Source organism: Cololabis saira, chromosome 3 (genome assembly GCF_033807715.1).
Source record: "Cololabis saira isolate AMF1-May2022 chromosome 3, fColSai1.1, whole genome shotgun sequence".
In the NCBI taxonomy this organism is placed as follows: domain Eukaryota; kingdom Metazoa; phylum Chordata; class Actinopteri; order Beloniformes; family Belonidae; genus Cololabis; species Cololabis saira.
The window spans coordinates 8,827,313-8,851,181 of record NC_084589.1 but is presented as its reverse complement, the minus strand read 5'-3'; the positions used below and the strand labels follow the sequence as shown (position 1 = coordinate 8,851,181).

Here is a 23,869-nt window from a genome sequence, read left to right as displayed (position 1 = left end):
GTGCACCTGTTTTCATGCACCAAAGTCTGATTAATTGACAGAAATTGGCAAAGTTTTATTCTTTTGTTTGGGTAAATATTTTATGTACTGTCCTTTCCCAACATTAAATGCTGGCGTGAAATCATAATTAATCTATAATTCAAATACTTAAAATCCTACAATTTTAATATTGCTTTGAAAAACCATGATTGGTAATAAAATGTTATTATTATTGTTATTATTATGATTTTTACAATAATGTATTTTTATTGTTATTATTATTCTTTGTATTGTTATCGTTATTATATATATTTAATCCATGTATCGTTTTTGAGAAAGGACATATGATGTTTTTATTTTTTTAAAAACCTATTTGAGAGGAAGCACCATAGAGAAGTTGCAGTGTGTTGCCTTGCCATTTGAAAAAAAACAATCCGAACAAACAAAATAAATAAATAAAACCGCCCTTATAATTATAGAAAGTCTCTGGTGCGCAACAAGCCGGTCCATAGTTTACGGCCTTTCAACAGAGATGAGCGCCGTTAAAACTCCTCTGACGTTATTGTAACCATTTGGCTCAGCTATTGTTTGTAAGCCCATTAAAGAAAAATGCTACTTTTTTAAAGTGACTACCAAGTCTCAGCTGAAAACCGACTATTACAAGTTTTACCAGGTATAAAATGCGCTGATGACACCGAGAACCGATGGGCCCGAAGGCCAAGAAGCACACACAGTCCAGAGATAAGCAGGGTGAATCTCGCTTTGTCCTTACAGAATAATAAAAAGATCACCGAGCTAATCCAGTCACAGGCGCAGACTCGGTGGTTAATCAGTGGCCGGTCAAGGTTAAGTCGGATGAAATCCAAATTCTGTCGACACAAATCTCACTATTTCCACTGGGACTACTTACTCATAAGGCAGTAGGCTACAATTAATTTATTCTCCCAAGCAGTGTATTTGACAACCAGCAGGACATCAGCTCAAATTGTCACATTTTATTTGGTGAAAATAATGTTGTTATATGGCGTTAAATGGCGGTGAAGCCGTTTTATATCAGTTATAGCCAGGGAGTGGTGGATTGTATAGCCTACACGTCTAAACCGCTCTTAGTCTTTCTGTCTTTTTGGTTGTGTCATAAAGGCTCCTCAGCCTCATGCCCCCTCAACCTTGCCATAAAATGTTTTCTAATTTCTATCTTTTTTTTAAATCGCAAGTGACCCTTTTGTCGGTTTTATATTGTAATATCAGATAGAGATGTTATAGGGTTCCCAAGGCGCCTAATAGCTTTGTTATCAGGCGCTGAAGTGGAAGTCAGTATTTGTTGATAATTCTGTAGCTTTCAAAAACAATTGATTCTGACAGACAAAGGCTGTCCTTATCTCATATATGCTGTTTTCAAAAAATGTAATAACTCCCAATTAACATAATAAAATGACCCGGGAGCTCCTCTCTCTCTGTGTTCGGATGCTTTTCCTCCAGAGCATCAGCTGGTGATCTGTGTTTGCTCCAAAAGGCCTAAAGCAGCTCTCCTGCTGCCGGAGACGCACACCATTAAGTTGAAAGGGCAGGGTAAACGCTCTCACCTAAACATTGGCTTTGGGGTGCAACATTGTGTCTCCTCTCGTAGTATAAGACATGAAATTAACACAAGACGAATGCAAATGTATCATGGTAATATTTATTTTTCTAAAATACAATTTAACATACTTTAAACTTATGACGTTTTTTGACAACTTTCTCATTTCAAGAGCAAAACAACAATAATTAAAAAAAACAAACATTATGTACATGGTATTGCTATTTACAGGTGTTTGGGGAGCTGGCCAGGGCCATGGCTGCACTGCCGTCCCGCTTGAGGTGCAACCAGATCTCTCGCTAAAAAGCGCTGCAGTAAACGTGTCCGGATTTGGAGAGTCTCTTTGACCCGCAAAAGTCGCTGGTTTATCTCTCTTCCTTTAGTCCATTTTTTCCCTCTCTGTCGCTCTCTTTGTTATTTTGATTTTGTTTTTTGTTTTCCAGGCTAGTAGTCCTGATGTGGGCTGTGCGTCAAACTGTGCCGTCGCAAGTCACAGTTGCGCCGAAACACCTTTCCGCAGCGGCCACAGCTGTAGGGCTTGATGTCTGTATGGGTGAGAAGGTGAGTTTTCAGGTTACTTCTTTGATTAAAGGTTCTTCCGCATGTGGGGCATTTGTGGGGAGACTCCTGTTTAGATTTAAAGCAAGCAAAGGATTATTCCCTTGTACAGAATATCTATCAGTTGTATCTTTCAGTCATCTAAATAAACCCATCCTTGCTTCACCTGATATGAAAGTGTATGTTTTTGTAACTTTATAAGTAGTTCTCACTTAAATGTCCAATTCAATTAAATAATAGGCCTTTTTTTTAAAGACTAACTAATATCCCCAGGCATGCAGTGGAGACAGTATAACCATCATATTTGGCAGTGACAGTAATACTATGAAAATATTCGGAGCTTACCTGCATATGTAAGGTTTTATGGACGGCTAGAGTTCGAGACTGACAGAATCCTTTCCCGCATTCTTGACATTTGAATGGTTTTTCCTTGGAATGGATGTATCTGTGAAACAGAAATGACACGGAATAAATGTCTGCTCATGCACGGATTTCCTTACAGATGTTACAAACCCCGCAGTTACAGGCCTAAAATCTATATTTATGGGAGCAAACGTGAATGCCCGGCTCATTTCTTGACAGAGCTTTAGCGCCCTCGTGTAGAAAAGTCTGGGAACAGACATGTGTAGACTAAATTAACAATATATTTTAAAGACTTGTAATGCTGTGAATATGTCATGTTGAGGGATATCCATGCATACTGGGGTTCAGGAATGCTGCGGGTTGTTGATGACCCCCCCACACCAACCCACCCCCCACCCTGCCCCCTCTCCACTAAAAACTCGCTTATTTTTTTAAGAGCAGAATTTGCTATAAATCTGTCTTACCTGTGATCTCTGAGATGGTCTTGTCTTCTGAAGGCCTTCTGGCAAATATCACAGGTATAAGGCCGCTCATCTGTGTGGGTTCGCTCATGAATGAGGAGGTTGTAGGATTTAGTGAAATGCCTGCCGCAGAACTTGCAAATAAATTCCTTTTTAGTCTTGGACGGGAGCCGGCCGCGGGTGGGCTTTCGGTCCGGGGACAGTTTGCTCAGCTCGGAGATGGTTCCCCCTAGTCCCGACGCCAGTTTCGCCAGATCCGCCGCCTTCGGCGGGTCTTCCTGAGTGGCAGCGAGAGCCAAGTTGGCAAAGTCAAACCTCGGCCTGTCCTTGTGCAGCGAGGGCGCGCCGTGCGCGCCGCCCGCCTGCTTGGGGTGGAAGAGCTGCGCGGCGGCCGTGAAGGGCAACCCCGGGAAGGGGATCCGGGGGTCCACCAGCCCCTGGGCGGCCGCCGTGATCGTCGACCTCAGTCCCTGCATGTGCGGATAGCCCAGAGTCCAGTGGTTCATGTGCATGGTCTGCACCGCGCTGAGGCCGTACAGCCCCTGCAGCTGGTCGGCGGGGAACGTGTTGACGGCCTGCAGGAAGGAGTAGTTGGTGAGCTGCAGCGCGGGGTGCAGGGGGATCGGGGCGTGCAGGGCTTTGCTCCCCATTTCTGCAGAAGAAAAAACCTGGGACAAAAACAGAAACATACCAGGCAATGAGTGACATGTGTTGGCTCTCAAATGAGTTATATTTATAACAAACAAGTTCGGAAAACATGGCCAATAAGTATTGGTCACAATAAATCTGCGGTCGCATTTGCACAACTATCACGCAATGCTTTGCATCTAATTGGCATATAACTCCAAAAAATGCGCCCAGCCTCAAATGGGATTATATGCAACCAAAAAAGCCAAATGAATGTAGAAATTAATTATTAAAATTTTAACAATCTGTACGAGATAACAAAATGAATTATAATTAATTTCGACACCTTGTACAGGTTGAAGGTACCTGTAAGATAACTTGTAAAGTCGGAGTAACATTGTCTTATAAACATTGTTTGCTGCAAAAACAAGCTCAAGTACCATCTAATGTTTGTTCCTATAAAGATCTGTCCTTTTTAAATTGAGATGCGCTCAAAGCATTTTTTGAAAAGGAAATTGGTCGCCGAAAGTGAGATTATATAGTAAGTGGGTGTAAAAACAACTCACATGGCATCGATTAAGAGTGCAAATGGCATATGTAGATCAGAATGAGTGACGCACTAAATCTCGTTGGAGATAATTGCAGAAGACACGTCTGTATCTGACGGGTGCGATGTTTCACAACACGGAACAAAAGCTCCGCGTGTAAGTGTACGTGTAAAAGATGACAGCAGGGCAGGGCTCAGATATTAAAACTGTATGGGGCAGTGCAAGGCACTACAGTGATGGCTGTTAATCATAAGGGTTTATGTTTTCTGGGAATTCCATGTACTTTTATTTTATGCTCCCAGATGGTCAATCTAATATTCTGCTTTTTAGTTCACTTTTTATGTCATGCAATTTTTTTAATTGATATTTATATGTGGCAACACTCACCTAGGAAACGCAATCTCTGGGCATTTATAGGCCCACATTTCAATAGAACAATATTTGCCTTCAATAAAAAGCCAAAGTTATACCTGTCTGTGTAATTTAGGACAAAGAGTGGAGCTGACAAGTAAAGGCCCGGTTCCGGGTTCGCGCCCATGCACGACGATTTATGTTTTATTATTATGTTGTACATGTTTTCCCACATGCGGGCCAGAGAAAACTCCGGCGTGGGAGTGCAAGGCTCGGGATGGGGGGAAAGTGGAGCTGGAGAGGCACCAGTGACGGCGACCTGACACTCACACATGACACAGAATGAAAGCAAAAGGCTTTCTTACCACTGCGGTTGATAAAATATTACACTTTGAACGCGATCAAATCAGAGCATGTTTTACGCACAAAATTCAAAACCATACTTGCTCTAAAACGTTGCATTGGTTATTGGAAATAAGATTGAAAATAAAGTTTCTAGCGCTGCAGGGGAAGCCGGGGGGCTGTGGGTCCCTTATCCAGCCTGGTCCTGACTTTTCCTGCACAGATTTCTGAATTTACTCCACTTGGCGTCCCTGCGCACCGTGGACTTGAATCTAACCTCGCACAGGTGCAGCATGAATCACCGCGAAGGCACTTGTTGTTGTTTGCCCATCAGCACAGCTCCAGCTTCTTACCTCACCTTTGGACTTCATTTACCCTTTGGCAACAGCCCTAAGTGTCTTGTCCTTTGAATCTCTATCGGTTTAATTTTTTGCAGAAAGTTGGAGATGTTCATAAGCCATAACGTGTCTCTACCAAAGAAAGACCCTTGCTTCTTTTTTTTTTTTTTTTGTCAGTAATGTTCTTTCCTTGCGGACAGAGATCAGAGGTGTCAACAGTGAGCTGTGACCGCAGGCTGGTTGTCATCAGAAGCTATGACTAGTCTTGCACATTTTCATCTCTTTTTTTTTCGTTCATGAAAAGCTGAAGGTTTCACCATGCAGCAGTGTGATCTCTTTCTCCCTGGCTCTGAATTCAGTAAAAACAGCAACAGTTAAGGTTTTTTTTTTCGATTAAAAAAGAGCGTTTTAACAAGTGGCTGAGTGAGGCTGGTTTCCCTTCCCATAGAGGACTGACATATACCCTGCCAAACAGAATCTTACCCCAATAAATAGCTGCCAAGGGTCCTGCGGTATGTCAGTAATCCACAGTAACTATAGAGGCGACGAGCTCCAATAAAGCGTCGCTAAAAGCTTTCCAAGATCCAAGTCCATGAAACTTTCATGTAGCCATGCAGCCAACTCTGATGTCTCGGAGTTTTGCAGAGATGTGACAAGTTGTGAAAAGTTGTGGAAAGAGACGGCTGGGTCGGGAGGAGAGTGAGCAGCAGCAGCAGCAGCAGCGGCAGCAGCAGCAGCAGCAGCAGCGTGGGAGTCCCGTCCGGAGCTGGGGCTGGAAGTGTGCGGCTCTTCACTTTTTAGGGCTCCGGGACTCCGGAGCGATCAGCCCGCCCTCCGACACGCCTCCACCCCCCCTTCTCTATCATTAACTCCAATGTTCCCCTCTGTTTATTTGTGTTTGGATAGCAACTAAGGCTGCAGACCATAGTAGAGGAGCGTGTTCTGCTTGAAGTGCCTCCTCTGACACCTCTCATACCAAATAGCCAAGGCTGATACCTTCTTTTGGAAACACGTTGAGAAGCACAGGGGAAACCCTGAACACATTTTTTCCTGCAACTCCACGCTTTTGAAAACGTGCTTTGTGGATTCTTGGGCACCTTACAAGATTTTTTTTCTTCTTTTTCTCTGTCTTTCTTTCCTTTTTTTAAGGAGCATATAGCTCAAATGCCAAGTGGAGGGTGCATGCAAGATCCGACACATAATCGTTTCATTTCAATGTGGTAAGAGTAAAAAAATGAGATAAGAAGAGAGAGTATTGTGATTGAAAGAAAAACAGCAACGGCAGCAACGGATGCAGTGTGTTCTTTGTTGATATGCTCTCATTCCCTTTTCAAAGGCAGAAATATTTAGTATTGTATGTGAAAACACATCTAAATGATAAATTTCATGTAAATGCTGCACATGTTGCATTGGCCGAACTTTATCACAAAATCTGTTTATTACCACAGGGATTATCCCCCATGTCCCACACGTTCCCAAATTCATCCAATACACGAACTAAATGGTGTTGATTAAAGCATTAATCAGAGAAATATTTAAAAAAAAATTCTTATCACATCCCTTTTTTCCTCAGTCTTTTTACATCAAATGTATGAAAAGTGACAGAGTGCATTAGATAAATTACACTAGCATTTAATTGTATTTTGGTTTGTTTGAGGCTGTGTGAAGTTTCTTTCGACACCCTGAAGGAGAAAATACATTTCCGAACTACAAACACAGAAATTTAAAAATATATTTTGATGGATTTTCCCCGCAAAAGCGTTTGTGAAAACAAAAATATTTTAACAGTGACTTCAACAAAAACATAAATTATGGAATTTAAGAATAACAAGAAGTAGATTCCTATGGTGAAATGCAAAAGTGCACGACAAAAACTCATGTGTTCCATTATTCTTCATTCAGTAATTTTACTTTGTAATAAAACAAATAAAAAAAACACACGCACACACGCATTTTGAAACTTTAGATCACAGATTGCAATTCACAAATGTTGAGTGAAGCAGGCGAGGCAGAGGTTGCTGTTCTCGCCTTTGATTGAGATCGCAGCTCGCAGAATGCAGGTCTGCAGCGCCGCCTATAGGACGCGGAGGGAACAACACGCTCCGACTCGGCTCTGCGGCTCCTTCACATGTTTACCGACATCGCAGAAATGATGAGCGTCGCTGGTTAATACCTTTAAATAAAGGGACATATCTGCACATGATAGACTATGTTTCAAATTACAAAAATACAAAAATAATTGTATTTAATCCATAAGATGAAAACACATAATTTAAGAGGACTGGGATAGATGGAACGTCTGATTTTCTTTGGGACTATTATATTAATCATAAGATCAAATGACGAGAGAGGTTTCAGATCCTACTGTGGGAGATTAAAAAAGCAGAGCGATAGTCAAATGGATTTAATGTATCTATGAGTTCGTGTAGGCTGATTTTCGTTTTCTTAGAGCTGCAGAACATCGTCTGCACACAACATGCTTGTGGTTTTCGTTCGGTTTCATATCACCCTGTCCTCTATCTTTACTGTCAAAACACAGAGAAACTAGAAGCAGATTAAAAACACCAACTAATGCTTGGTGAATGGAAACATCCCCATGTCTCTTATTCTCCGAAGGAATTTCTATTTTTTTAAATTGCACCCTGTAGTGATTAATATATTCAGTCTAACATTAGAAACAATATTAAAATAAAAAAAAATATATTCTATATTTTTCTTTGCAACAAAAAACCCGACTTCCTGTAAAAACTGAGCTTTTTTCTCGGTTGAACTTGAGTGAAAGTAGTCGTGTAATTGTTGAAATTGAGCGTTTCCTTTATTAAAGGCCATAATAGTTTTGCGGTTCTCCACGTGGAATGAAATAATTTTGTTATACTTCCACAACCTGTAATGATACCGACAATTATTAATAACAAGAATATTGAGATATTGAGGGTGACGCTAATTCTCTATATTTTATTATCACATACTGATACAGATAAACTATGACTCAGCTGTCAAAATTAAATTTAGAGACCCTGGAAGACCATGTTATTGAACCTCACATGGGGTTTCTTTGATGTTGCAGGACATTTGGGCCTCAGTTTCACAGTTTTCATTTTACCTTTACACAAACCGGTGCTATAGGATTACTGTATGCTTTATAGATTGGGTAATGTCAGAGCCACAGAGTTAATGTCTTGCCCTTTGGCCCCACCCTGAGTCCCTGCAGCCACCATCATCCTCCATGATAATATGACTCCCACAGAGTATCAGAGTTTAGTGCAGCTGCCAAGCCTGTAATGGCTGACACTCCTCTTCCAATAACACTGAGTGACAAAGGAGAAGTCCTACAGGAATCATTGATAGAGAACTATAGCGCTCTGGGGTTTGCAGAAAAAGCTCACTTTCAGGAATGCACTGGGTCTGTAAAAGCACTAAAAAAGAATTCAGAAATACTATAATTCAGATTGAAAACTTGATTTGAGTCTTTTTTAAAATACAACTTTGAAAACATAAATAAATGAATCACATATTTTTTTAACAATACTCTTCAGTGCTATAAAGGTCTATCTGTTTTAGGCCTGGAGCCTATTTCTTTCCTTTACTTAGTTAAAATAAAGGTAGAGCTTCTGCCGTGGTGTGTGTATTCCTGCTCTTGAGATGTGACTATATGCTCCTCTGACCGATGTTCAACAAACATCCGCTTGGCTGTTCCGTATCCTGTCAACACAGAGTTACCTCAGTGTCAAAGGCTTCGGCTTACCTCCGCTGTACTCAAACAGATTCCTGGCCAGAAGACGTGGAGCTGCTGGCCTGCTCTGGAGCCTCTCTGGATCCGTGTGTCGCTGCTGCAGGGTTCTGAGTGTTTAGCAGACAGGATGTCAGGTCCATACTGCCTGTATGAGCAGGGGGAGGTAAACCTGTCACTGTTACCTGCCTGCTGTGGTTTCGAAGCCCCCACTTCCTCACCTACACACTCACTCATCTTCTCCCATAGCAGCAGCTCAGGATGGGTGTTTTTCATTCAAAGACCCCCCGAGTCACATTTTCCTCCACATCACACTCTTTTACTTGAAACCGAGCTTTTCTAGGAAAGGGGTGCTATCTCATCTACCAACTCAGTTGTTGTTGTTACATGAGACTCACATGGAAACATAGTCATTGTGTTGAATGTGTGTGTGTGAATGTTTCACAAAGAGTTTCTGTTTTTAAGGAAATTCAGTTTTTGGGGTCTTTCTCATGTTATTTAAATGAGAAAGATTATATATGGACTGTGTGTACGAAGCACTTTTCTTGTCTTGTCTATCTCTGAAAGCCACATTCACTCATCCACACACACAATATCACATCACCGTGTTAGAAAGAAAATAAATGTGATTATGTGGAAGTATGAAAACATTTGTGCGATAGTGCTGCTTTTGTACATTTAAGACCAGACACAGAAATGAGGCAACGCTTTAACCCTCTGAGAGATCTGATTAGAAGTTTTGAATTTAGATAATATAACTTAAAAATATTGTTTCCAACATGATATAACAGCCTTCATATTAGGTTAATTTAGGGAGGTTATCTTAATCAGACAAAGTTTTCTTGAGAATTACTTAATTTTAACAAATATTTTTCCACAGGTTTATATCAGACTCATAATCAAATGAATGAATGCAATATCTCAAGCTTGTTTGAGAAGCTAAACGAGTGTGACTCTCTGCAAAACCTCACTTTCCTGCACACACATACTGTACATGACCGCAGCACGCCTCGCTCTTCACTGTACAACACTGCCCCCTATTGGAAGATACTCACACATCTGCTGCAGCAGTTCGTGATCTTTCATGATAAGGTGCGTTATTCATTGATGAAAACATTACCCTCAGTTTCAGAACATTTGATAAATGATCAGAGATTTTATGAATACATCGCTGCAGATGAAAGGCAACATATGTGCTTTAGTGTCTGCTTTAATTTGCTCTCCTTTTGAATTCAACAGGAAATCACAATGTTTTAATCTTTTAAAACATTGTACATGATTGAGAAAAACAACAACCGAAAAAACAAAAACCTGGAACACATTGAGTTAGTATGAGGTGAACAGTAACAGTTCCCTGTGTGTTGGATACACTGCTCTCTTGGTCTCCTACATGATCTTTTCTCCATCTGCTGTCCAGTGCCACTCTCTTCACTGGTCTCCTGCCATCTGTTTAACTGCACCTTTGCGTGACCAAATTCCTTTTGCTCCTTGCAACTTTATCCACTTCTGTTGGAGAGGCACAGAGAAGAAAACCGCCATGATATTGTGCTCCTTCAGCTAATAAAACCCAACAGTTAATGTTGCTCAAGCCCAACACCAAATCCCATTTGTCAGCAAATAGCTCTGTCCGGTTGTCTGTGCTGGCAGGGTGCTTCTGTGGGGGCTCGCTGCCATGGAAATTACATCCTCATACTTCACCGTTGTCTGGTCCGGTGGCAGAGAATAGCGAAGAAGTAAAGAGGAAGATTTTTGTCAAACATCATCTGGTTTAACTAATACTCCTTAATCCTAAAACAGAAAAACAATGTCAGTGTTTATACAGTCCATCTCATTACAGCCAATTTAAAGGCACACTGTGTAACCATGGCAGTTCAGACCACACAGGGCATCATTTTGATGCAAACACTACCATATGTTTGCAAAAAAAGCCTAAACTGCTGACAAATATGAAAGAAATGTTAGTTTTGCATCATATTTCAATGCATCAGCAGCATTGAGCTCCATTTTCTTGTCTCCTATTGTTGCCCCTGCTCTTTCCCTGGTGCTTTTTCTTTATGGGAGGGGGTGCTTTTAGTGTTGAGGGAGTCTATTTGCCCTCAGCACTTCTGGCTTATCTATCTTGCAACCTGAGTCGGGTCACACGTTGTACAATCTGATAGTGACTGGTCTCCAAACCACATTTTGTGCACAAAACGCAAGCAGGAAATTAGGTGTAACTACGCGTAAAATGCAAGTTATTTATTTGAAAATGGACAGAAGGAATAAAAAAACAACAACAAAAAAAAACAAACAAAGGTGCCAGCTGTTTGTGCTATGATTCTTAAGAAGAGGTTAAAAAAAACCCACAAGACAAAGAACATGGGTGAAGGAATGCTTTTGCACATGCAGGGAACAGTTTGGCTGCGCTGCACGGTCTGAGTTAAAAACTGTTTATAATGGAAAAGTAGTTACCTACTCAAATTGTGGATCGGTGCCTTGTGAACAAATGCTTTATATTACAAGAGGATGTGTATCAAACAGCTGTATTTCTCTCGAACCTATGTTGTAAAAGAATGACGAATGCAAAGACTGATGGGATGAGGCCCAAATGATGGAGGAAACGGAGGAGACTAATTTGTTTCTGGTGTGTTTCTAGTTACAGCTAGAAATTGCAGGATGGAAGTATTAAGAAATCCTGGAATGGACGAAAAGAAAGATTTTGAAAGAAACATGGAAAAAGCGGTGAATGTAAAGTGAGAAACCAGAGCATAGGTGAGGATTAGTGGAGGCCGCGTGACTCTCAACTCCACCGAAGCTGTCAGTATATATGTACGTACGAGTGTGTGTGTATGTGTGTGTGTGTGTAAAAAGCCAGCAGGACAGCAGGATTAGGTGGTGAGCAGTATCCTGCAGGTTCTGGTCTCCACTTCCTCCACGGTAATGATATAGGCAGAGAGGGTCGTATCAAACTGCCTGGAGCATGTTCTCCCCGCTGAAAGGTCACTGCATTTTTGCACTGCCATGCATGATCGTCAGAGCATGTTTTTAAGCCCTCCGTGGCTCAGCTGTGAGAAGGATGACGTTTTTGTGGCCGGGTGGGGAGTTTCTGGGCTCAGCTGCCCTGCTGGTGTGAGGGCCGTGCAGGCGCTTTTTAAAAAGGTGCCTCCTTCCATGTTGCGCTCCTCACATTTTCATCTTGGCTGTTTTGCCTCTTTTCACGCTGATCGGAACCTCGTCTTTCAGGCTTATTTCAATTAAAAACAATCTACAAATCCAATCAAAACACAGGAAACTTTCACAAGGGATAATAATTAGTTTTTCTGGCAGAGACGGTGGCATTGTTTCATAAAAACCTTTAAAGAATTGCTTCGGAAAAAGACATTTTTCCACACTGAAGGGAGACAAATGAATGGCTTCATAATTGGTTTTCTCTCTAAACATAACAAAACCAACTTGAAAGCAGCACATTGCAAATACAACATTCCCACTTTTAACTTTCTAGCTTGTCTCGTGTTCTGCCTTCCAGTTTTAGAGCTCACATTTAGGCTGTATTGATTGTTACTGAAGCCGTTTCTTTGTGCGTCCAAAGCGTTGCTGATAAGCTGCTGCCGGCGAGGTGATGGACAGTAAAACTGTCCCAGCACCTGTTTCCTGGAATCACTAAAGTGTTGTTAATCAGCTGAGGAGAGATGTGAACAGAAAGATATTGAAGCACAGTGGGAGCATAAATCAACGGGGCAGTGGAGTCTCTTCCAGTGTGTCAGGAGTGACATTTTCCTTTTTAAAGGTTCACCTATCCTCCAAGATGGAAACTAAAGAAACGAGGATTGGGCGATAATACGGAGGGATTTAACAGAGCTCGGGTGGATGTATAAAAGAGAGGTCTAATGGATATAAACATGAAGGGATGGAGGAATGGTAGAAAGGGATGAGGGATGGGTGTCTGAAGAAGCAGATGGAGAGAAAAGGGTTTATACGAGGAATGGAAGAATGTCCGTACAAAAAAACCCCATTCATCCAGATTACTATGATTTAGTGAAATCAGGCCTCATTGAAAACATCTCTGTGATGTTGTTGGAGAAGGAATGAATAATGCAATAGACCCAGTAATTTTCCCACATCAACAGCAACAACAATAACATTCATCCTGTGTGATTTCATATAATTTCTTTATTCCCCTGCCTTTTTCTTTTGTGATGTGCCAGACGCATGTGCATTACAAAGAGAGTCAGGAAATGGCTTTCCGCTTGAAGAAAAGAAATGAGAGCAGCTCTTGACACTGTTACAAGAAGGACCTTTGGCTGTGAGGGATCTTAGGGACACAGCACTTCTTCCGGATTCCCATCTCACCATAAGCGTACCTAATTAAATTTACCCGCAGTGAGCGATGTTTCTTTAGAGTATCTTCATTATGCTGCGTATGAGTCAGTACCGTTGCAAAGAAAAGACGATTGTTTTTCTTAAAGCTAAAAATACCCTTCCTGGATTGGGTCCAACTTTGTTTCCCTCCCTCTCATTTCCCTCCCACTCTTTGAACTGAAATAACATCATTTTTTGAATGGACTCTTGTGTTATTGATGGATTTCTGCTTCGCTGTGGTTTGCATTAATGGCTCGAATGCCAGTATGGTTGCATTTAGCGCGTGGACACACATGGACACACACACACACACACACACACACACACACACACACACACACACACACACACACACACACACACACAAGAGAGAGAGAGAAAGAGAGAGAGAGAGGGAAAATAAAATGCTTTCAGGCATTATTACACTGGCACACACTCACGCTAACTCACACACACATTAAGTAAATGTTAATGTACACAGGTGCAGTCTTTAGGGAGTTTGCTTTTGCTCTCTCATCAGTCACTCGTAATCACTTCCCTCCCAGTCCAGTAAATCACGTCTTTTTACTGATGCATTTATAGGATGCATGTTCACAACTTGTAGCCAGGGAAAGGTTTGGCCACCCTGAGGAATACATTATAAGCTTCTGCATCCATACAGTCCCACAGTCAATACAGTCATACAGTCAACTCACAGACAGGAAATATTGTTTCATAAATGTCTACTTAGTTTCTGAAATGTATTTGTGGTTTTAATAGGTTTTTAAGCTGTTTACGACATATGGGTGAGAGTGGAGTTATTGGTCCGAGGGGGTGCGGGGGCTCCTGTGGATATTGGCAGGTTGCATGGCTCCACCAAACTGGTCCTGGGGAGGTCCCAATGACCTGTTTTATACCAATGCTAGCGCCTCGTCGTAAAACCAAGGGGAAGCCGAGTCACAACTGGAGTATTTGTTTGAAGCTGATGGAAAAAGTCACTCCTGTGGCACTGTGACTGTGCTGTGCTGCTGTGTCTGGTGGGAGCGAACATGCTGCAGGAAAACAGGCAGCTACGTTCTTTATATAAACCCCTGATTGGTGCCCAGGTTCTGGTAAAACAAGTCCTTATACCACGAGAACCACATTCCCCTCTTACTCCTTTGGATGGAAACAGCTTCTAGTCACCGGTGTTTGAATGCTGTAATTGAACGTTAAGGGGCTTTCGGAGAGAGAGGTGTGATGCAGCGTTAAAACCATGCATGAAACATATTTCTCACGTCTGTGGAGGTTGAGAATCTGGCTCCGACGTTCATTCACCAGCCATCCCCCCACTTACTACGACCACATTGGAAATTCATGCCGCGCTGTCCTGAATGAGACAGGTGAAGAAAACTGTCAGACTGTAATGGTATTTCTGCAGATTTAATATTAGCTAAAAGCCCTGAATTTTATCTGTCACTGTAACTAAACAAACGTGTCTCTGCTTGTGCAGTGCGTGTCAGAGTGATGGATGGTGTAAGCGTGTTCCAGGATTATGTTTTATGAAAGTTAAAGGACCCTGGGGTTTGTCTGTGAAGCATATAATCTCAGGCGAAGTGCTGGGCTGGATGAACCGACTCTTTATTATTAAACACCTAAGAGAGGGCCTACAGCTGGTGGAGGACCCTGAATATCCAACTTAACACTCTGAATGCTCTCATCACACGTCCTCTCCATTTGGGCATGAAATTAAAACGCTCCTCAAGAATCTGTTCACTACTAAGACTGAAATGGGCGCAGCTTTATTAGCCTCTCATTCATTTGAACGGGCAATTTTTGACACTTTTTGACACAAAAAAAGTGCAATCTTCTATCTTTTTTTGCTTCAGAGTTTTATCTGTGAGGAGAGTTGTATAAAAAAGGTAATACTTTTTGGCAATAAGTTTCAGATTTGATGGCACAAGTGAGAACTGGCTATAAATGAAGTGGTATTGATTTCACATGTGCAGTTCGACTACCAGGTCTCACGCAGCAGAGGAGGGAAGGAAACACAGACCCCGGGATGTTCATAGAGGCCTCACCAGAGGTTCTCAGGGCCCAGGGCCTGGCTCCACAACTCTGGGAGCTGTTAAAAATACCATAAAAAGTTCCATATTCACAATTATTCTAACTTTTTAGATTTATAAATCTTTGTTAATGCTCATGGTGGATGCATTACTGGTTCAAACATGGAAAGTGATTGCTGCTCCCCTGGTAACCGTGCACTTGGTAATTACGAATAATCCCATTATGGCCATCGAGATATTTTTTTTTTTTTATAGATTCTGGCAAAGCAAATACACATGGACCTGCACATCTTTTTGATATCACAGAAATGGAAGACAGTCCAACATTTTTATTACACAGTAACATGAAGCAGATATTTATAAAACATTTTTGAACTCTCCAAGCTTTTTAGGTGATATTATCCTGATACATACTTTTATATTAACATGAGCTACATCACTACTTGTACGTGAGTCAGCTGGAGCGATAAACAAAGAGATAGTGATGATTGACCTGTGCTGATGCTCTCAGGTCAGGCAGAGAAGTGCACAGAGTTTGACAGCTGTTGGTCTCAAAACATCGCAGTTTCCCAACAATGGTTCAAACACTGACAGATGCTCTTTCTGGGTTGCACATATTGTACATCCATGTCCATCTTAGAGCAATATCTGCTATTTGCAATACGTTAAACTGTCACTCCTTCTCAAAATGGTAAAATTATGACCATTTTAGGGGCTGCAAAAGAGATGCATGCCTACATTTCCCTTAACAGACTATAACATGCCTATGTTGCAATACATGAAACAATTCCCCTCCCAAAAAGTGGTGGGTGAGTGGGCAGAGCAGGTTATCCTCCATGTAGATGTGGACAGCTTGACCTTCAGGCCCACCATGTGCTGAAGTGTCCTTGGGCACTGGACCCCATATTTAAGCTCCAGTGTATATCTAATAGAAGTGAATATATAATATTCTCTCTTATTTGCTCTTTTTGAAACAATTTCCTGAGGTCTTAATGAAATGTGACATGTTTTCATCAAAATACCTCAAAGATACTGTACAAAAGTTCCCTTTTCAACCACGTCTTTTCATCTTTCTTCATACAAGGCAGTACAAAGGGGTGGAGTTAGCACGTTATGTCCACGCCACCTTTCTGCAGGGTTTTTCCTCCTTCAAAATGATATCAGAGCTTTGTGCGACCCAGTTCAGAGGAGGAAGAGCAATAGCTGAAAGATATGAGACTGGGTGATCTACACAGGGAAGCTGGATAATTCTGCCCCGATCCACCTCACTCAGAAAATACTCTTTAACTCTGACTGCTCACTAGTTTCGCACTTAGCTGTAGCCAAACAAACAAAAAATGATGCATTATCAACCTCTCTGAGCTGGTAGACACTTGACACACAGACAAATCTTTTCGAGTGCAAAAAAGAAAAGAATAAACCTTAAATAAATAAATGGTTGAATACCTGCATCACATCATCTTGTCATTAACCTCTACAAAACACTACCACACATGGTTTCCATGCCTTTATTGTGATACTTCTGCATTTTGGGAGATCCATACACCTTGTTTTCCGATGAAAATGGTCTTGGGACATATTAACTCACTAGTTAAACTTTGATGCTGACCGTATAGTGTAGGATGGGTTTAAAGCTTTACGACTGATAATAGCAGCCTGTTGGCACTAGACATTATTCATTATTGTTTTCTGTCTAGTGCCAACAGGTTGCTATTATCAGTCGTAAAGCATCAAGGTGCAGGTGGACAAGCGGGGGAGCCTTGTGGAGCCAGAAGTACCAGTCTTTATCAATACTAATTTGAGTAAGGATCAGCAGGATATGAGATTGGTTATTAGAGCTTGACAGTGTTGGGGTAAATATGATGTCTTTCCTAGTGTTTCTGTAGGGATGGGACGGTTGCTCATGTTTTTTGGTCAGACTATGACAACATAGTCTGTGGCTGTTGCAGAAGGGAAAGTTACTGGTGCTGAATCTCTTTCCTTAGAGGATTAGAGGTTGTGAAGGACGTTTTTTCTCTGCAGCAGGAGCACAGCGCATGAAACTATCAAGCTCCAGCTGGTCTGGACTGGGGAAGCTGGAAATGTTTACCGTTGTTCTCATGGCTAATTTGTGTGTTTTTATTTAGCTGTTCTGTATCTGGGTCTTTTGGTTGGGGGTGGGGGTGTGGGTTAGGATGGCGGGGAGTGCAGCAACAGTCAACAGATGCTGTCAAAGTGACCGCAGGGAGGAAGCAGAGACAAATGCTCCTCATTACAGCGCTGACTGCAGCCCAGTGGCCCAGTAACCAGCAGAAACTAGTTCAATGACTGTGACTGCGCAGCTGGAGATCAGCTGATCCTTACCGACTCCTCTTACACTCAAGGCCTCCTTTCCTCCAGATGCAAAAGGATGCATCGCCGCATAGATTGGTATCCTAGCACAGCTGAGAGATTCAAAATCAAGGCACAATAATGTAGCACAGTTTGTCAAATCTACAATTGTGGCCATTGAAGCCTCATTCTGTCATACCAGGAACCAAGACACTCCCCACCTGGCTGCACACACGCTGCAGTGATCTAAACTACATCCGCTGAAACAATTTCACTGCCATTGATTTCTCCATTATCTGAACCGCGTCCAGCCATATTGCTCATCTGAGAAACATAAAAAGATGTAGGAAAATACCAACACATTAAATTAAATGCAACCATATGAAATGCATCACGGACTTTTCTAGAGCATGCGTTGCATGAATGATCATTTATCATCTTTATTATCAAATTTTGGAAGTCATATCGAAATGCAAAATGTATTTTTCAACTCAACTGGCCACGATTGCGTCTGTTAATTAACTCAACAGCTTGTCTGGATTTCACAATTATTGATATTTCAATGAATTACTGTTTGTTTAACCCTTTTCATGCCCCTAAATACCGAAAACATTAGTTTCTGTGGTGAAATGTCTTTGGTTTATTTTCTCTTCATTTATGACTCAAGCTGGTCATTGTTTTGTTTAAGGGAAACTGGATAATATTGATTTTCTAAATCTCTATTATCTATTCCCTCATTCTCTCACTGCCAGAGGCTCAACTTCACAACTCCTCAGTGTTGCAGTACAAAATCTGAGAAAACATTTATCTGCACTCCTCACTGACTGAATTAGCAGCACAGTGCGAGTGTGTCCATCGGGGGGATTTCACTAGGGCCATGAAACCAACGTGAGCAGTGTTCCTGAACCCGCTTAGGAGTCCGACGGCAGTACGGGGGTCACCAGGGGTTACACCGGGCCCCTCAGGATGGACAGGGAGGGAACCGTAAAGCTGGAAAACCGGGAGCCACAGTTCTGTGTGTTTACCTCGCTACTTTTACAAGTGATGTCACCACATTGTAAAAAGATACAGTTCTCGGCGGCCCCGTCCTTTTGTTACTATCTCAGAGAATAAACACAGGTTAAGTGCGTGGAGAGCGATGGAAGCGGAGGACTGGAGAGGCTGGAGAGGATGGGGGAAGCGAGCTCCTGTGGTGTATGGTGTGTCCAAGAAGTTGAAATGGGCTGTGGGGATCAGTAACTGCCCAGGTGCTGCAAAGCGCAGCCCCGGCCTCACTGCTGAAGAGGGAGATTCTGCCTATAAATATTCAGTCATCCTGTCTGTCTTTGTGAAAAAGACTTCAGCAGTGACAAAAACCCCTAACCGTTATTGATCCCCGTGGGCCTCTCATTCAGAATCATAACGTACGGATAGGAGCACACAAATGCTGCATCCATCCTCAGAAATCACTTTTTGAAAATGGTTTTCATTTCAGGTCCTTCATAATTCCATAAATATTTAGTTTCCTTTTCATATCCCTGCTGTCTTTCTTCCTCTTTACAATTCTCACGCGCACTGCAGGTCTTCGCGGTATTGCATCAGAAACTCTCTTAATATAAGTCAGAGCACCGATGTGTGGTGTAAAACTAGCCATATGTGGAAAGGCAATGAAAAAGCTTGCATCTTTTATGTGAGCTCTCCAAGCTCAGACAGCTGGGGAGCTGCTGAGGCTATGTTAACCAACAGCTCCAGGGGTCCTGGTCTGGATTCTAGTGATCTAAGTCAAATTAAGAAACTCCAGCCAAGTTGCAAAGCTAGAACCAAAATAAATCTGGATATTGCGGAGAGAGGGGCTCGTGAGCCACCGAGATCCTGTCTGCAGAATTAGCAGTTTTTGGCGAGAACAAGCAAATTAAAAAAGCATTGCTTATGCTATACTTCCCTGAAGCGCCGTAGCCCATCTCTCTGTTGACTCTGCTGGATGATGTCACCTACACCTACAAATTTGACCACTGGTATAATGCAGCACATTTAATGCCTCTCTGTTCATTTTGATGAGACCTCTGCTGTCTTGCTGCCTCTCCCCTTCTCTTGGTTCATGTGTATTCGTATGGTTCCTTGGCTTGGACTTTTATTAGCTTTTCCCGAGCCTCAAAGAACTTGGCCCGGCCCAGCGTTCTCCAGCACTTTCACACTAATGAAGTGCACATTCTGTCGGTTCCTTGGCCATCCCTTAATGGGAATTTCCCCTTCTTCTATGCATCCCTGCCTGTCTCGCTCCCTGCCACTGCCACTCTGGTGTGTGTGACTCATGTCCTGAAACGGCCAGGCATCAGCCAGGGGATGTTGGCTTCATAAACCCTCTCACACTTGTTTGCCACTGTTGGACTGGTTGGCTTGGTCTCTGGGAACTGGCTGTCTGATTTGTTAAAGGGCTGACTTATTGCAGAACTGGGTGGCTCAAAAATGGGATGAAAGTTTAGCCATTGAAACGAGGAGTGACACAGGGCAGTGGACAGATCGAGGGAGGAAAAAAAAAAACTTGTGCAAACGTGTATTTTCATTTAAAGTGAAGATTGAGAACATAAAACACAAACTGAAGAGGGTCCTTTTGAGTACTTTGATGCTAAAGCTGCAGACCGGCTGCCGATGTGCTTTCCAAATCTACTCTCGCCATTCTAAAAATAAATCCGGTTTTAAAATGTTTTCAAACACGGCTACATGCTCACGCGTGCTTGAGAGATTGTATTATTAGGTCAGATAGCCAGAAAAACACCTGTTGCTCCATACATGCAAAACAAATCAATTTGTTTTGTGTGTATGTGTTTTTTTATTCCATGAAGTGTGTCTTAATCACTGGAAAAATAATCCTGAGTGTGTTTTTGCTGCACAGCTCAATGAGGATGACATAGTCTACATCCTCAAATCAACCTTGAAGAGTCTGTGCTATCTGCATTTTATGAGGAAAATCCACCGGGAGATGAAAGCTGGGAATATACTCTGTGACAAGGAGGGTCATGCGAAACTGGCTGATGCTGGCCTGGCTGGAGATTTGACGGTGAGTTTGATTCCACTGGGCCTTCCACTCTCTAAAAGTCAACATAATAAAAGTCAGGTCTCCCTTGGAGAATATGGCATAGGAAAACCATTTCTGTCCACAGCGGTTCCACCGCAGTGAAATGAACCTTTTTTGATGCTAAACAAGATCCACAGAATTTAGAAGTGTTTATTTCCATGCAGCTTTTGCTCGGACCAAAAGACTGCTGTTAAACAGGCAGCTCTCGCAAAACATTTACGGCCCCTCGTGAGCTTTAATCTTGTCAGGATCTAGGTCCACCTTAAGAAAAGCGCTACGGAGCTGCCAGAAAGTGAATTTTGCTGAGACCAGAAGACAAGAAGCGAGACTGCTCGGGCTGTACAGTTAACTTGTATTGTGAGCGGTGGTCATGTTTCCAACAGAAGTTTGTGGTTTTGGCGCTTGCTGCTCACTGAGGACATTTTCCTTTTTCCCACACTGGCGTATCTACATCCATCTTATTGCTGTTGTCTCTGCACAGCGACTGGTCAGTGTTCCTCTGAGGGGGGTCAAAGATCATCTCTCAGCTCCCTGTGGGTGGTTCAATAGTAGAGAACTCCTTGTGGGCAACGAACTGTGCTGTGCACGAGGGCAGGGGAGTAGGGAAAACTCTGGGGCATGGTGTAAATTGTATGAAACAGCAGACAGCGCTTAAGCTCAGAGCACGGACACACACATGCACACAAAGGAGCAGCAAGTGAGGAGAGCTCGCTTGGACCAGAGGTCAGCAACACGATCCTTCAAGCTCAACACTGGCATCCTTCCACTTTGCTGAGGGAGTCCTTGAGCAAGGCTGTGAATCCAGGAGTACTGCCCTGCGTCTGATCCTGACCTTTGACCGCTTTGTGGAGGAGGCCAGGAGATAAGGACATTTCCATGTGGAAACTGATAAAAATGGCAAGTTACTATTTTCACAGGGGAAACAAAATAATAAAAGATTAAAAATAACACCGAAAGAACAAAACAATTCGTCTTCATCTGCTTTTCTGTCACTGAGTGAAATGCATTTCATCATCGAAAAGCTCCTGGAACATTTCTGAGCACAGGCGATGGCTGGTGCGTGGAGATCCATCGTGCGGTTCAGAAACCTGCAGCTGCAGAAGGGCCGGCCCTGCGCTGCTGCTCCTGACCGGGTGGTCCGCGGTCCATAGGGCATAAGCGGCCCATTACTTACCTGGCTGCATTGTTTTACTTTTTTGGACACTTAGCCATTTCGCTAAGCACTTGATGATTTAAAGAGATTCATAAAAACTGCGAGGCTGTGACCCTTCAGAAACCCTTGTTGGCTGGAAATGAGCTGGTTCAAAAACGCTGAGACCGACGTGGAGCTATAGGGAAGGTGTTACAGTTTCAATTTAGTATGGCTGGAATATACATATAGTATAATAAACGTTTTTAAACCTTGGGTTTAACAACATATGTTACACTGAAATAATTTGAAAAGAATAAGAGCAAGAGGTGAGAGGGAGTTTGGTTTTTTCCCCCCATTTATTTCCAACAAATCTGCAAAATTCATCATGTGTTCCTCAGTCAAGGCTGTGAGGAAGGAGAGAAGGACTGGATAATAGCGTGTAATGGTGATGCATTTTACAGGGTCATCCTTGTCCTTGTCCAGCCTCCACTGGCATATTTGGAGACCTTTTTCCCATACTGAAATACAGTAAATCCTGTCTGATATTGTTCCCTGCGCACAATAAAATGTTTGAATCCAGAAGAAATGCCACCCAAAAGGCTGCGCAGTGGCAGTTATATGTTTTCTGGGCACACCTGTAGATACATCTAGGGAATCAGCCCAATATTATATGCAAAGTTCAGTATTTTCTGTCTGTTTTTACCCAGAAATATAGGCAGAGGTGAACAGCTACTGAAGCAATCAATTTATTTGCACAGAAACCAGTTTGTACAGTCATTATACATGATTGCCAGGTGGTGGGTGGAGGAGTATGTCGTTGTACAAACCATGCGCCTGTCATACACGTTGCTTCTTCTCAAGTTAAACCCACATCACAGCCCTATAAAAGATGTGGTAAGAAATAAAAACCACTCACCGCTGGATCCGCAAATGAATGTGACATTTTTTCTGTAATTAATGATTGTATATGTATAAATTTAGCTGTGATAAATGGTGTCCGAGGATATGACACGCTGCTTTTATAAGCTTTGCTATCTTTGAAGAATGTGGCAATGAGCATGAGCAATCACATTCCCATCCTGCAAGCCAGCATGGGAAAACCTGCCCACATGAATAAGTGGAAGTGCTAAACAAACGAAGGTGATGGAGTTTAAATGTGGCCTTTCTTCATGTGGTCTGGGGAGGCTGTGCTCGAGACGTGCTCTTCTCTTATACCCTTCTGCAATCACTGAAACACTCTCAGCATGAGCTTTTTTTTTATTAGATCACATAAAGTAAACAGTCCCAGTGAGTGTTTTTGATAAATGCAATTTGCTGCTATGCTCCTTTCCAGGCTGCATCTTGTGTTCAGCCTGTTGTAAGTTAATTTACCAGATCAACTGAAAAAACAGAGAAATCTAATGGAAAACACTGCCCTGGCATCCGAACCGCATACCAGTGGTTGTCTAAAGAATGGGAGCCCTTTAATGTGGTGATTGCATGGTTTCAGTTTGAAACTCGGTTTCCGTAAAAAGAACGCACTTTTCCGTTGTGTTTTTTCCCTGATTTTATCCCTATTTCCTTTCATTTGTTGCTTACATTATCAGCTTTTGTTTTGTCCAATTTACCTAAACAAAATCATCACTTATGTGATATGAGCTCTCTTAAAACGTGCATATTTGATATCTGTGAGTGTGAAAGTAGTGGCCACAGCTGGATTTACTGCCTAGTCAAACGCGTGTATATATTTTTGGTGCATCCATCTGTACACATGTGCATGCGCCTTCAGTGTTAAAGTGCTGCTGAGGTACCAGACCTTCCATAAATCCAGCAGCCTTCAATTATTAGAGGGAAGGGAGTTTTGGTATTCTGGGCAAAAGTAAGCAGTCCTGGAAAAATCAAAAGGGTACGGCACCTGAGGGAGGTGTACTTCCAGCCACAGTTTTCATTTATGGTTAAATACAGCTGATTCGGAACTGGGTTTGACAATGCTGCAGCGCTGGCGTGCTTCCTCCGTGTCCTTCCCCTTGGGCTCAGTGCATTTCGAGCCGCCTGCTTGTTCTTACTCTGAGATGTTAGATTTCTTTCAAAACCATCCTGTATGCTCTGAACCGTTCCTCGCCATTTAGGGAGATTTCGGACGGTTTGCTCCGGAGCT

At 42.4% G+C, this 23,869-nt stretch overlaps 1 protein-coding gene across 3 annotated transcripts; it reads right to left on the bottom strand.

Annotated features, from left to right (window-relative positions):
* Positions 1-1,643: 1,643 nt before the first annotated feature.
* On the bottom strand, positions 1,644-8,986 carry osr2 (odd-skipped related transciption factor 2). Of its 3 annotated transcripts, none has more exons than XM_061718191.1 (4): positions 8,889-8,986; positions 2,941-3,605; positions 2,459-2,558; positions 1,644-2,182 (listed from the first exon to the last, which is right to left on the bottom strand). In XM_061718191.1, the coding sequence occupies exons 2-4, from the start codon at positions 3,585-3,587 to the stop codon at positions 2,000-2,002; spliced, it is 930 nt and encodes a 309-aa protein (XP_061574175.1). In that variant the 5' UTR covers positions 3,588-3,605; positions 8,889-8,986; the 3' UTR covers positions 1,644-1,999. The 3 variants fall into 3 exon arrangements, with proteins under 3 accessions (XP_061574175.1, XP_061574174.1, XP_061574176.1); XM_061718190.1 differs by lacking the exon at positions 8,889-8,986 and adding an exon at positions 5,627-5,930; XM_061718192.1 differs by lacking the exon at positions 8,889-8,986 and adding an exon at positions 5,627-5,930 and having other exon boundaries at positions 1,644-2,100.
* Positions 8,987-23,869: the final 14,883 nt, after the last annotated feature.